Source organism: Rhinopithecus bieti, unplaced genomic scaffold (assembly GCF_001698545.2).
Source record: "Rhinopithecus bieti isolate Rb0 unplaced genomic scaffold, ASM169854v2 scaffold_17829, whole genome shotgun sequence".
Lineage (NCBI taxonomy): Eukaryota > Metazoa > Chordata > Mammalia > Primates > Cercopithecidae > Rhinopithecus > Rhinopithecus bieti.
In genome coordinates, this window is record NW_016809238.1 from 207,220 (window position 1) to 221,977 (window position 14,758).

The window sequence follows — 14,758 nt, forward strand, 5'->3', positions numbered from 1 at the left end:
TAATATGAGAATTGAGCAAAGATCTGGATAGGGTGAAAAAGTTTACTAGAGCAAGGAGTATCTATAAATTGGTTTTGTTACTGTAATTCTCAATTATAGATTATAGTGGTCCTTCTCAGTTATGTAAGTCCTTGAAAAGCCCAATAGTACAGTTGGTATTAAGGAATTTAAGACCTTAAGAAAGTTTATGTTGGAGGTAGATATATAAACCTGCGAAATGTGTTTTATATTCACTGAAGTAAAATAATTGATACCTCACACTAAATTAAAATATTATCAGTAGTATACATATTAAATTAGTAATACTTTCCAACTTTGTTTCTCATTAAATTTTTTCAGAATCTCTCTCTAAGAGAAAGTACCTGCAAGATATTTTCATTTACAGGATATCAGCTTTTATATACTGATAATATGCTTACAAGCCATATTTGCCCCGATGTTTGTTCTTCCATCAAGGATGTTCCAGTCTCTCTAAACTGATGTGGTGATTTTTCTCTCTTTTCATGTTGCCTACTGTACTTTGTTTCACAATAACATTTCTCCCCTCCCAGGTCTCATCATGTTCCCTGGGGCAGACAGAGAGTAATTTCAATGCTAGAATGTTTAAGAAGCCAGCTAACCAACCAACCAACCAAACCAACCAGCTTTTTATGTAATACCCTTGCTGAGTTATGTTGAACATAACTTTTGAGTGCTCTACACAACACATAAGAGTACTAGCCTAATGAGAATTTTATGGTGAAGTTCCTTTCATAGAGGCTTCTATCCTCTCCCTGCAGTTTTAAAGCCTGTTTAAATTGCTGTTTTTAATTCTAAGATTTCGTTGCAGCAACCTTCACTTGTTCTCCACCATCTGCCTAACCTTCTCTTTTCATTATAAATATCCACCTACTTTTCTAGTTTCTTCAACAAGAGTGACTTGTGAGTTATAAATACTACATCTAAACTTCCCTAGTTGTTCAAATAAGACAGTTGTAGACCAGTTTAAATGGAAGCAAGCCAAACGTTTCTGAGCTTGACTCTGTTATCTATATTTATTCTCACTAATTACAACTCTATGCACACAAATATGTTTAAATGTCTAAATGGGGATAAATGAGGAAAGTGCCAGTTTATCTGCTGCAGAACTAATTGAGTTTCTCTTGCTCTCTTAAAGGTAAGGGCTGGCTAATAGGCCAGAGTTGGGTTCTGAGGGACAAAGCTCGAGGAAATCAGGCCAGATAGAGTAGTGAGCCAAGTCACAGTCTCAGAGGAAAAAACCAATATAACCCTACTTGTAACTGCCTAACCATGAGTTGAAATTTAAAATAAGGGTCAGTTCAGAGTGAAGACAGATAGATGAGAAGCAATGGCAGGGTACTGAGGTCTTAGCTGAATGTCAGATAATCCAGTTGGCCTCCTGAATTATCAGTTATAGGGACAGTTAAGAGTGATTTATTAGCACTGTTTTTCTCATATTTTATATTGGGCTGTGTTGGTGACCCATGGGGCAGCCAAAGAATGTAATAAAATTGCTTATGGACCCCCGTGGTGAGTTACCATGTATTGAATCCCTCCTTCAAATATGAATGCCTATGTTGGACTTTTTTTCCCTATACTGTCAGCCAGTGGTGCACTGTTTTTGGACATTACTTGTGTGAAATCTGATGCTACAGAAATAAAAAGAAAATTGTACCTGGTTGACTCTTAGGGCAGATGCAGAAGAAATAATTCTTAACATTTTAAATAGAATTTGCCGGTGATCTCAGTTATGCTAAAAGATAAGGTAACATGATAAGTAGCTACCATGGGGAGAAAATAGGGTAATTAATTATGATTATACAATACAAATAGACATGTGGTGATGAGATTTATGACTAAATGTATATTATCAGGCACAAATTCATAGTGTTTATTTAATTTTCCATTTAAACTACTAATGAAGTACTCTATAAATGTAGGATACTAAAATTATGTCAAATTAGTTCAAATTCTGCACTGTGTGGAAGAAAGTACTGTAATTACTGAACAGTAGAAATATAATTGTTTATAGTACTTACGCATCACTGCAATTAAGACATCACATTTGTTAAGCTTTCTTTAGAATCTGTGCTTAGTAATTTTTTAAATCTTTTTTTTTTTTTTAACCTCGATTTCTGAGATTGCTACACATCTCTTTTTAAAATGTCCTTAATGATTTAAAAGTTTTGGTACTCAAAAAGCTCTGTAGAATCTCAGTCTATTAGTATGACTCAGGATTCAAGACTGAACGTGAATGGATTTAATTTTTACTTTGATTTTATTTCATTTTAGTATCTTTACTTGGTATAAATGCAATACCCAAAAGAGGCAGCAAAAGACGAAAGTAGATCCACGTGTAGGTGAGAAAAGGTCACTATCAGTAAATACCGTTCAATAGTGGAAGCCTTAGAAGGCTGAAGTCTTGTTTGACTATTAAAATGTCCTTGGAAATTATTCCATTTGTTACTAAATTTATGAAAACTTTAAATATATATTTTCTTTTTTAATAGTTTTTCTAGCTAATCCCTAGAAACACATAAACATGTTGTTCTAGGTTTGTTATTTTTTTTCTTACTTCTGCTAATTAGATTTTCTCATTAAAACATTTTCCATTAATACCCATGTAAAATTCTCAAATAATATTTTATAAGACATGCATACTGATAATAAACATCTACTTCCTAAATCAATTTCTTTCTTCATTCTACAAGACTATGACTTTCAGAATAAATAAAAATATGGTGCTAGGTGTTTTTACATGTCCCAGAGCTAAAAGTTGAATGTTCTAGGCTGCCAAAATTTAGTAATAGCTAGTGTTGCCACCTATCACACGTAACATGGTAAGTTCATTTGGATAGTATGGGCAATGGGTTACTATAGTGAGCTTGAGCTCTGCATTTGTGTGTGTGTGTCGGATATGTTTATGATTCTAAGTAGCACCATGCATGGCTATTAAAGGTAAAAGTAACAGCAGGGGCATGGTTCCAAATGCTTAGTAAAGATGTTTATTAAAGCTGGCTCTCAAGTGACAGATAAATGCATAGTTCTATTATGCATGCTAAATTCAGTATGCTGCAAGCTTAAAAGCAGATAGATCAAAACAAGAGAGATTTAAAAAATCATAAAGACAAAATGCAGCTATGTCAGTGTGTGACAGGAAAATATTTTTTCCTTAAAAGTGATTTCCCCTCACCCTGTCAAGAAACATAACCACAATTTATGGAACAAAATTGAAAGCAAGTTGGCAGAGTGTGACTTTTCTTAACTTGCCTGGCATCAAGCTTTAAAAGCCCCAAGCAAATGGACTTTTCTTAAGTCAAGGTAAAATTAAACAAAAAACTACATCACATAATTACTGCTGTATAATTCTTATTTATTAATGTGCAATATTTAGTTCTTAAAAAACAAAACCAAAAAACACACACGCAAAACAAGACATTAAACAAATTCTTTCATGCACGGCTTCTCTACCTGACAAGGTTCCGCTGCATGATTTTTTTGAGGAGTTCCCTTGCTTGGGGTTGGCATATGTTTTTCAATTTTCACTATCCAGAGTCATATTTGCAGAAAGATATATGAATATTGTAAATGGTGGGCTGTGCTGCTCTCACATGATGAAAACTTCAGTTCCTTGGTTGTCTGGGGCTTTGTGTAAATGCCAATAAACTTGAGAGTTCACCCAACTGTGTCTCTTAACCTTTGTTCCCAAAGGTGAAGGGCAGGATTTTTAATTAAGTAGCAATTTATCTTTAATTAGGAAAACATAATTAGGTATTACCACCTAATTGCAATTACTGGTGGGAGAAAGTCACATTTCATGAGTAGTGACCCATGTTGGGTTATAGATCTCCTATTACTGAATTTTGGATCGGTATTTATATTTGGCAGACAGCCAATAAAAATTAAAAGGTGATCACCATGTTTCTCTGCAGTCCAGTTGTCAAAGTCACCAACTCTGCTGCTGAACAAGAAACCAAGAGATACTTCCTGAGTCACATTTAGCTATTTCTGTTTACCGCTCAGACATCAAGTGTAGATCAAAATAGTTGTATACAAAACGCCCATGTGAAATAGGTTAGGTAACTGTTCCACACTTCATTTCTGGTACAGTTAAAAACAGTTTAATGTCTCAAGGCACCACTATGGTTGAACATCAGATACACGGGTCATCAGCTAATCTTCTACTATGCTGTAAAGTCAGTAATAGCTTGTGCAATTGTGAAAAGCAATCTCTAGAGGACTGTTAAGTACACAGTAGGCACGTGTATTATAATACAAATAGAAAACAATGAATCCTAGAAAAAGCATGTTGAGCACCGTTGTGGCATTGTTCATATTTTTACCTAACACTACGTAAACCTTACATATACAAAATGAAAGACTAAATTTTTAAAGTTACACTCAAGGTTGCTTTTTGTGCTATCTCCAAGTCTATCTCCGAGTCTAGTTCGTAGGCGTACTTTTAGAAGTCGTTGGGTCTTGATCAGCTTCTGTTGCACTAGTAGATTCGTTCAACTGTGAGCTCAAGTTTTCCGAGGTTAGGTGGGAAGACTTGTAGACAATCTCATTGAAGTCAGACCTGATGCAAACCAAAGAAGGGTCATTCAAGGGGTCTTCTACTGAAGCCTGGGTGTTTTCTCGAGTGATTCCCATGTCTTTGCTATGTTCTGATGGAGATTTTCTTTTCATGCGAGTGTAAGTTTTGTCTTGATTCTCCATGCGTGGCTCATTTTTCAAAAATCGTCCGAAGAACCAAATAAAGAATCCAAACCACACAAAGGCTATCAGGCTTGGAACAAAGGCCAGACACTTGACATCAAGACTGGCTCCTATGAACCTGCTGTGTAAGAACATGTCTCCCTCAACATATGTTTTATTAGTCCGAGGGTTAGTGTGATTGGACCTCCATTCCCAGGATAGCTTTGTTCTGTTCAAATCTTTTAAACTTTCTGAGTCTTTCACTGTATATATCTTCTGCCCTGGGCCGATATATTGCCCATATTCATGAGGTTTATAAAATATTTGGTTCTTCCACATATTAAGATCCAAAATCAAGACAAGGAAGATAATTCCATAGTTAAACCATTTGCCTGCATTAAAAAAGAAATACTGCATTAATCAAAGGGCCATAAAATTGCAATAGGGTTTTCTTCAATAAAATGAGGATAATGGTATAATAGCATAAATTATTAATGTTTTAGACTGGTTAACAATTAATTTTTTGAGAGTGCTGTGCTGCCATTAAGTGAATTGGCAAAGGGAATTTACTAAATGGATTCTGGGCATATGAAAACACAACTGTAGGTCCCTGAGCCAGTCATTTATGGTATTTATACTAACAAGATCAAATCTCTCTGTTTTATAGGCACCACAGCTATACTCAAATTTGGTTCCATGTAGGTTATCCTCTAGAACATTTCAATTAATGTGAAAAAACAAAGTCTAATGAAATTCTTAGAAAAGTTCAATGTATGATTGAACATCTTTTACAGTTTTATAATTATGTCTGGGCAAGAAATAAATCATTTTTGCAATGCAAGCACAGCAGTTATAATATGAATTCATATTGCTGTTTGTAGGTGACCTGTTGATTAAAACCATTAGTTGATGTGATTCGATCATAATCCTTGGATTTATTTCAAGACTTTAAAAATAATTGCATCAAATTCTATTGAACAGAATGGTTTATCAGACATAAATGTAACCATCACTTTATGAACTGCTTGAAAAGATATATTTGAAAGAGATTGCAACTACTAACGTTTCTTTATTTAGTATTTAAAAATTTACATTTAAATACAATATTTAATGATCTATTATCAAATGAAAGGTTTTACATTTGCAAATGGAAAGAATGTGGAAAACTTTTCAGGTATACTAGAGTCCATTATAATTTTTATTATAATTTCTACAAATGGACAAAAAGTGAAAAAACTTTCAAGAGATACTAGATTCTATTATAATTTTTTCCTTATAAATTATTGCAAGTTTTACAGCATAATGTATATTATAATAATACAGTAATACCTGCCTTATAGGTTTGTTGTAGCAAGTTAGGGGACATATGTACCAGGTTCCAGAAGCTTTAGTTAAAATAATTTTATGCATTATGCCAAAATTTTTTTCTTTTGTATTTGAAGTAACATTATTTAACATTATTGTTACTGCTTCATATGATTATGTATTTGGCAATATACAGTCTAACAAAATATCCAGCTACATAAAAATATAAAAGACATAACTGTGAGGAGTTTAGGAAAGTATTTTATCATCATAATTACATATTTTATTAAAGCTCCTATTATAGGTAAGACTAAATACTTTTAATCCTGGCTCCAAAATTACTAGCTGTGTGATCTGGACCCAGTTGTTAAATTCTCTAAAGCCCAGTTTCTTTACATGTAGAAAATAATAGTATTTATTAAAGTTGTCAGAATTTCATGTGATTACTAGATGCTAAGAACAATGTCTGGTACATAATAGGGGTTTACTAGATACTAAGGACAGTGCCTGGTACATAATAGGGGCCCAGTAATTATTATAATTATTATCACGAAAGCCTTGCCTAAACCATGATAATTTTTTTATTTGCATGAGAAGGTGCAACTTGCTCCTCTACAAAGAGAACTTACCTAAACTATATGAAGGGAAATAGTAAATCTGCTTGTCCTGACATTGTTCAGCTATATAGAGTTTATAATATTTGAAATGAAAACTCTTGCCTGAATGATTTTTTTGGGCATACCCAACTGGAAAGTAATTCTGAACACTGGGAATGTTGTTTCAGATATTATAAAATATTTATAGCATCTGGTGTTGTTAAGTTCAAACCACTCATGAGATCTTCAAAACTAAACCAGGTTCATACTAAGGATCAACCATAATAGACTCTGTGTAGAACACATTGGTAGATGCTGAAGACATATGTTTCTGCCCTTCAGAAAGGACTTCATCATCTTGTTAGGGGAACAGGACAGAGATCAACAGATAAATAATAAGAGGCTACATCTGAGAGGTGCCAAATGAGTGATACAAACCATAAATGCTGTAGATATTGAGGAAATGGAAAAAAAACTGAAGGATACTTTCTGCAGGGAAGATTTTGAGGAAGGAACAATTCATGTGGTCCTTGAAGAACAAGCAGGACAGAAAACAGTTTGGAAAATTCTGTGTTTATTTTAGTTTATGCTTTCAGTATGTTGCAGATAGAACAGTATATATGCAAAGATGAGATGACATGGAAGAAAGAGGCTGAGGGGACAGCAAACAAAAAGAGTGGAGATTATTGTAGAAAAAGGCCAGAAAGGGATGAGAAACAAGAGAAATGAAAAAGTTCAGAGATTCTTATGCAGTATTAAGGAGACACTAATCTGTAGATGCCATGACAGAAAGCAAGTTGAAGGAGGGGCTTTGGGTTCTCCTCTGTTGTAGGAGCTTTATATTTATTCTCTTGCTGTAAACTGTACGTGTTACAAAGCCAGATCACATGGTGGGGGAAGAGGTCCTTGTGCTTGTATGACTGATCACCATCTCCTTTTAAATTTTTATTTTCCTTTTGAGACAGTGTCTCACTCTGTTGCAAGGCTGGAGTACAGTGTTGCAATTATAGCTCACTGCAGCCTTGAACTCCTAGACAAAAGCAATCCTCCTGCCTCAGCCTCCCAAGTAGCTAGAACTACAAGCCCAAGTCACCATACCTGGCTCCCACTACTTTCTTGACTCCCAAACGTTTCTTTCTCCCAAAGAACTTTTTCCAGCACTATTCAATTATTTTTCTACCAAGTGAATAGTGCTGGATGTTTGACCACTAAACTTGCACACCCAAGGATTACTTTTTATTATTTCTCAAGTGTCCTGATGTCTGAACATTTAGATGGGATGGAGAAGGAGCAAATTAAAACTGTGTGGCCTAACATCAGTTAATGGATATCATCATCTACTCCAACACATCTTTACTGGTTTGTAAAAGGGAACACCATGGAGACAAAGCTGCAGGCTAGAAATCAGCAGATGGCCATCTCATCCCAACACTAAAGCATATGACCTTGGGTCACCTGTTTAACCTCTCTAGACCACGGTTATTCTATTTTCAAATTGAGAAAACTGAACTAGATGCCTTCCAGTTCCATAATTCTGCCCTCCTCCAACAAATCTGTCTACTTATTGGTCGTGTATAGAATCCAATTTTTTATTCTGTGAAATGGAGAATAATACCAGTGTAACTACCTCAAAGGATTATTTGTGAGGATAAAGTGAGATGTTGTACTGGAACACTCTCTGAAATATATTGTTTGCCAAATATGTAGGGTGGTATTATTTCTCCAATTTCTTTTCCCTACTTCTTTATTCCACACAGTATAGGATCTTGGTGACGGAATAGAGAGAAGGACATGTAAGGATTGTAACAAAGATATATCCTAAAATTGATCACATTATCTAACTTTTCTGTTGGGATAAAAGAGTATACATTACTAAATACCAACAACAGGAAGATGACATGGAACCAGTTATCCAGGAGGACCCAGTGTGTGGCTCTATGTAAATATGCTTTGTGAATCAGCATATTTAATATGTTAGAAATCCTTAGCAATTAGTAGTTTGTCTACAGTAGTATTGGCTCTGAGGAAAGACCTTTTATATCTATGAATTTTGAGGCTAAAAAACAGGGGATTGTGTCCCTACCTCTCTGCCACAGAAGAGAGGCCATGTTGGGGTGGGGAAGTGCAGAGGGGAAGGGATGCAGTGAGCCAGGCTGCCTATTCATATCACATTTCCCTTCTTCTCCCTCCTGCGGATGCAGCAGCGTCCTTCCCTCACTCAGCTAAAACTTGAAGCTGCTAAAACAGTAGAAAAAAATGGCCCTTCTTATTATTTTTGTTTATTTGTTTCTGCCCACCTGATACGACCTCTAGTTCATTTATCTGTTTACAGAGGAAGGATGTTCATCTTTTCTGTCATCCATCCTTCCATTTTTCCCACACACTGTGTCATTACCTTGGTAATGCTTTTTCCTCCTTAAGAAATTCATTTTGCTCTATCAGATGTGGCAAAGCAGAAGGTAAATTCAGGCAGGGCAACCCAACCCCTGTGTTCTTGTCTATAAAGTGAGAGAGTTGAGCTAGATAATCCTTAAGATTTCTTCCCAGCCCTGGGAAGACTCTTTGATGAGTCTGTGAAATAAACATTGCCTAAATCTTAGTGTTTTATGCTGGGCCAGGAAATCTCAACATTAGAGCAAAGAAGATAGAATATACAATTTTAGAAGGAGAAAGGTTTTCTGAAAAAAAATTGTATATTCTGAGAAACAGTGTTTACCATAAAAAACAAATTTGAGTCCCTGAAATGACCCATATAGAAAGGATTTAAGACAAAAAAGAACAGAATAGAAAGTGCTTCTATAGCCATTTTCCCAAGTGTGTTGTTGTGAATATATAATCGACAGTAACCAGAGGGTTGGTATTTCAGCATTAATCATATGAGAGCTTTGCATTTTCCCCTGTTGTTTCAACTACATAGCATGATGGAAATCAGCAAGGAGGTAGGGTAAGAATCCATACATTCTTTCTATTAATCTCCTTGTTGCAATACTTTACTATCTCCTCTAATGAGAAATCACTGCATGGTGTTGGTGGGATTACCTCTTTTTTGGTTTTGGGGCTTTTAATGAATCTTACTGCTTGTCAGAGATGATATTATAATGAAAATTTTATCTTTTTACTTTGTGGGAGTTTACAGAATCCAAGGATAGGTCATTTTAAAAGGATTCTTCATTAACTATCGACCTCGCTTAAATAGCAAATGACAACAATTTGAGGGAAAGTGTTATTTTTTCAACTAAGGAAAAAGACTATAAGGTACTGATAATTCCACCATAGAATGAACTTTTCATGATTGAAATATGCAAATATAATATTTTTAATCTTTTACTCTGCAGAGTGCCAGTTAGCACTGTGGTTGAGCTGTGCTGTGGGTCCTTCTCTACCACGTGGGTGCGATGACTTAGCTAGACTTTGACATCCAGTGCAGGTGTATGGATGTGCAGTTATGCTCCACAAAGTCATTCAGCAACCATCATGGGACAGCACAAAACCAGGGCCTTGAAGAAGATGAATTTTGGATAAGTAAAAGAAATACGCAATTTGCTGTATCAGTTTTCTTGGCCATCCATATTCAATCTCCCTTCATTCCAGATGTGAGCAGTAAAAACAGGGCTCATAAGTTAGCATCTCTTCATGTCTCTCCCTAGGCAATTTAGGGATATCTAGAAACCATGTTAAGTACTTGGGTTATGAGGAGGCCATGTAGCAAACTGAAAATATTTACTTATTAATTTATGAAGTAGTCATAATTATTTGAGTTATCAAAGTACTTTCTTAAGACTTAAAAACAAACTGATACAGCTTCTCAAAGTGCCTCTCTTGTCATTGTTACTTCCTAAGTGGGCGACTATTCCTTAGGAAGGAATCCAATGTGAAGAGTACAGGTAGGAACATGTGATCATAAACATAGAAAGAAGAAGACAAGTGGTTATACTGAATGAGATGACCACTAGACTATGACTTTCTTGAGATTGGGAACTGTGTCATGTTCATTTCTGTGTTCTCCAGATACCAACTAGTTTTTGACACATATTAACTCAGAAAAATATCTGTTAACCAACTTGCAAACTATGAGACAATGTGCCCAGAAAAATACACAAAGTTTTAGCATTTCAAATAAAATGCACATGTCATAATTATCTGATGAATTCCATGATATAGCTAAAACTGGATATAATCTGAAAAACTGGGAAAAGCAAAATGTTCATGTTTCAAGGATTATGAATAATTATATATTTCAAATCCTTCCTCTGGCTCTGAAGACAATTCCTAAAGGGCATGTAAGTTTTATTACAAAGGTGCTCATGTATGTACAAATGAAGACAGGATGCCTCAGGGTGGGCAGGGCAGACACTCAGGGCCAGCAAGAACTGACAGGTCACGGGCAAAATGATGGCCCTGAAGAAGATGAGTTTTGGACAAATAAAAGGAATTTTATTTTATTTGCTGCTTTATATAGAAGTAAACATAGTTAACTCTTAGAGCTGAAAATGAAAATTGCTTGAGGAGAGGTTTGGAAAAATTCACAACTGAGAGAGGACCAAGAGGTCTTTGTGTACTTTGGATAAATTCATGATCTTCGGGGACTTTCTTTGTATACAGGATGCATCACATTTCCTTATAACAAGTCCCTTGCTAATTTTGCCAGACAGAACATTCTGCTGGAGGAACTACTGGCCTTCCCCTCCCCAGCCTTCTCATGGCCTGATTCATACAGGAGAGTTCTTTTAAAAAACCACTTTCTGGGAACTCATTTGCTAGAAATCATGCACCTATGAAAATAAAATCCTTCATTTTTATTCATTATTTTTCACATTCTCACCATTGTAAAACACCTGTACCCTCATACAACACAGGAAACTGAAATAGAACAGACACTACATAGGTTTGTTTACTTCTACATGTTCCATTTTTGCTGAAAGGGTTCCTGTGGGCATCATCGTGCCAACAGTGTGAATTCTTTTCTCAAGGCTGCACAGGTCTTCCTTCTGGCCTTTTGCCCATCCCCCTCCTAATTTACTCAAATGATGGCCACCAATGGGACACTTCCTTTGTCTGGCTGCGATGACAGATGGCAGAGCTTCCACTGGGATTGGCATTAATAGGACTCAGAGGAGCTTCTGAGACTGAATTGAGAGGCCATTCCTCTCTCACCTCCAGAGATTTAGTACATCGCATTTTCAATCCATCTATGCACTTCCTTATAGGTAAAGGGGAAGAGGGCAGAGAAGATCATTATACAGTTGCTTTTAGCATTTACTTTTAGGAGGAGAACAATGAACTTGGGCTAAAAGTACCAGTGTTACTTAATTGCTGACCATTTATTCCCTTTGTTACTGAAGTCAAAATTCTAAGAAAAAATATATTTTAAAACACCCTTGGATAGAAATGATTTATTTTTATAAGCTGTGGCCCAGCTTATAAAATGAAAGCTCATACATACTGCAGCAAGCCATCTGTCAAGGGGGATCCAGATGAGCTAAACAGATGCAACAATTCAAGTTATTTCTGACATGCATAAATAAAACTAGCTTGGAATCAGGATTAAAAAAATACTCAAATCCTAAATGCTTTTAAAATGTCAATGGGAACTCATCAGTGTCAGATAACCTTCTACATATAGAGTATTTCCTTGGGAGAGAGAATTTTGTATTCTTAGCTTTCTCCTTTTTAAGGACTCAGGACAGCAGATAATAGTAGAGAACTCAGAAGAGTGGATAGGTGGCAAGAGGGCACCCTCTCAAGCTACCCAGCATTTCTGAATTAAATAAAAAAGACAATCTGGCCAGATGAAAGAAAGAGCTTTAAGTAAGAAACAGTGAAAGCTTATTGAAAACTTACTACATGGCAAGCAGTGTCGTAAGTGCCTTACATATATTATTTTAATTCTCACAACAACCCTATGGGATAAGTATTATTACTGTGCCCATTAAATAGATGAGAAACTGAGTCTCTGAAGGGTTAAGGAACTCGATGATCACCAGTAAGTAGCAAAGCTAGAGCCCATGTATCCAACCTCTTTGCTCCATTGCTTCCGTGTATGCTGGATGTCTTTTCCAGATCATAGGGACATGGTAGATTGGGGCCAAGGTGGAGTCAACTTTTGACTCCAGAGACCCTTCACGGTCCTTGTCCAGGCTCTTCTAGTGCAGAATGAGCAAAGCAGATAAAGCAACAGAGGGAGCCATTTGGGGTTCTACAGGTTCCCTTCCCATCCCTGGCTCCAGCTTCCTCTGTGGTCACTCAGACCAGCACCTTTCCCCAATCATAGTCTCCTCTGCTGGCCCCAGCTCTAAAATTTCAGCTCCTAGGAGGACTCTACCATGTGCCTTTCTCCCTGGTCATCCCACTGCTATTGAATTTGCATTCTACCCCTTGGCTTTTGATTTTAACAGTTGCCTATGAAAACAAATTAAAGCTCAGATAAGAGGAATTCTAACTATAGAAAATGTCTCTCAGTAGCAGTGTGTCTCAAAGAGCAGTCCTCTGCCAGCCAGCAGACGTATCACTTGCCATGCTTGACAGAAGGGTGGATTGCAAGTCTGCCGCATACCTCAGGCATCAGATTCTGGAGGTGTGGCTAATGCAGATGTCTTTTAAATAAGCTCTCCAGGTGATTCTAATACACATTAATGTTTGTGATCCCCTGATGGATCTAGAGGGTTTTATGCTTACTAACCCCAGTGGTGATACTATATTTAGTTATCAAGGAAAGCACTGAAGTCTCCATAAAAAAAGTACCAGGACTTGGAGGAGCTGATCAACAAGCTAGAATTTGTAGTTCACATGGAAATTTGTAGGCTACTAACTATTGAGAATATTGAAATGCAGCATGTAGCACAGTATTTTGGAAATTTTACCTAGGTTTCCACAGAAACAATTGTCTTACAAATGTAGTCAGGTAAAGCAAAAAGCCCTTCACAGAAGACTAGATGCCATTCTGGGGTGGCCTCAGCAATCTCTTCAGCCCATTAACAAAACAGAAAGAGTAAAAGAAACAGAACGAAAAAGAGAGAAAAGCTCAGACTGCTTCAAATTCCAAACCTGTGCCATTTTCCTAGGTATTTTTATCATGGCTATGTGAATGCATGTGAACAAACTGGGTTTACCACAAATTGGATTTAATTTGTTTATGGTGGAGCCCTTCACTCCACAGTCCTCACCTACCCTATTTTAGTTTATTTTTTGAGACAGGATCTAGCTCTGTTGCCCAGGCTAGAGTGCAGTGGTGCCATCATGGCTGACTGCAGCCTTGACCTGGGCTCAAGCAATCCTCCCACCTCAGCCTCCCAAGTGGCTAGGACCATAGGAGTGTGCCATCATACCAAGCTAACTTCCTCCCTCCCTCCCTCCCTCCCTCCTTCTCTTTCTTCCTTTCTTTCTAATTTTTTTTTTTTTTTTTTTTTTTTTTTTTTTTTTTTTTTTTTTTTTTTTTTTAGAGCTGAGGTTTCCCTGTTACCCAGGCTGGTCTCAAACTCATGGGTTCAAGTGATCCTCCTGCCTTGGCCTCCCAAAGTGCCAGGACTATAGGTGTGAGCCACCACGTTCCGCCCCCTATTTCATTAATATTTTGAATTTAAGCTCCAGGATCCTCAAAAGCCTTTTTGGTAAGTCCAGGCACCCAACTGTTTGCATGACACATTTCAGGGAGATGCTCTGATCTTGTCTGTGGTTTCTCAATCAGAAAGGAGACATCCCCAATTATCAATATCATGTGGGGGAGCTTTTCCAAAGTCCCATTCCCTGGCCCTCACCCAGACCTACTGGATCAAAACATCAGTAATGAAACCCAACAATCTGTGTATTTATAAAGTTCCCTGATGACTGGGCCATCAGCATCATATGGCAAACACTGCACCAAAGTCTTAATTACAATACTTTCCCACCTTCGGGCAAACAAGATTAATGTGCAGTCTGCTACAAAAATTTAGCCTTTCATCCTTTTAGGTTTTCAGAAAATAATTCTTGGTGGGAAAAGGGTTTTAGTTCAAACAGAAGCCATGTATCTGCTTCTATCTAAATGCACAGTAGGCTTTACTTCAAAGTTAGTAACACTGAAGCTTTAGGGACTCTGCATGCATGGCCCCCTTCCGAGGCACTGAATATAATTTTGAGATGTAATTTTATATTCATCTTCTTTTTTTTTTTTTTTTTTTTTT

At 36.7% G+C, this 14,758-nt stretch overlaps 1 protein-coding gene across 13 annotated transcripts in view; it reads right to left on the reverse strand.

The window, feature by feature from the left end:
• Positions 1–3,352: 3,352 nt before the first annotated feature.
• The window catches only part of TMEM117 (transmembrane protein 117), a 556,913-nt gene continuing 545,507 nt past the window's right edge, over positions 3,353–14,758 (reverse strand). For 12 of the 13 annotated variants that reach the window (XM_017888960.1, XM_017888964.1, XM_017888963.1 and 9 more), the window contains one exon: positions 3,357–5,090. In XM_017888960.1, coding sequence (XP_017744449.1) covers positions 4,444–5,090 — 647 coding nt within the window. In that variant the 3' untranslated portion in view covers positions 3,357–4,443. Of the gene's footprint in view, positions 5,091–14,758 lie in introns of all 13 variants that reach the window. The other variant, XM_017888972.1, reaches the window with a different exon arrangement.